The sequence below is a fragment of the Mesitornis unicolor genome, unplaced genomic scaffold (assembly GCF_000695765.1).
Source record: "Mesitornis unicolor isolate BGI_N332 unplaced genomic scaffold, ASM69576v1 scaffold9042, whole genome shotgun sequence".
In the NCBI taxonomy this organism is placed as follows: Eukaryota; Metazoa; Chordata; class Aves; order Mesitornithiformes; family Mesitornithidae; genus Mesitornis; species Mesitornis unicolor.
Genome location: NW_010171244.1, coordinates 1 through 476, shown reverse-complemented (window position 1 = coordinate 476; position 476 = coordinate 1). Strand labels below are relative to the sequence as shown.

Sequence of the window (476 nt, the reverse complement as noted above, 5' to 3'; positions counted from 1 at the left end):
AGGGCTGACACCGAGTAGACGCTGAGGTCCCCAGCCTGGGGGCCGCTGCTGACCTTGGAGAAGATGCATTCCTGGCCGCGGAAAGCGGAGAACTGGGTCTCGTTCAGCACCAGCTGGTGGTGGAGGTGGTGGGTGGGCGTCTCCTGGCCAGGGCTGCCGGAGCCCTTCACGCTGTACTTGTCTGACTGGCCTCGCTCGTCCAGGTCCTCCTCCTCATCCGAAAAGAAGTAAGCCACTCCAACGCGCAGCTCGTCTTTCTCGATCCCCGAGGGGTCCCCAGTCGGCAGCTCGCTGTAATTCAGGTGGGTGATACGATCCAGTTGATTTCCCATCAATGACAGGGCGAGGCGAGGGCAAGAATCGCCGGATCTGAAGGAAGGGTGGGGTGGGCAGGGACAGCGAGAACAAGAGAAGGGAAGGATAGTGCGAGCGGAGGGAAGGAAAGAAAAAAAAAATCAACGCACATACAACAGATT

At 59.0% G+C, this 476-nt stretch overlaps 1 protein-coding gene across 1 annotated transcript in view; it reads right to left on the bottom strand.

The window, feature by feature from the left end:
* FAM84A (family with sequence similarity 84, member A) overlaps positions 1 to 370 on the bottom strand; it is a 1,202-nt gene extending 832 nt beyond the window's left edge. The window contains 1 exon segment of the mRNA XM_010179977.1: positions 1 to 370. This exon segment is cut by the window's left edge and continues 333 nt beyond it. Within this exon segment, the coding sequence (XP_010178279.1) occupies positions 1 to 332 (332 nt within the window). The 5' untranslated portion in view covers positions 333 to 370.
* Between the last annotated feature and the right edge of the window lie 106 nt (positions 371 to 476).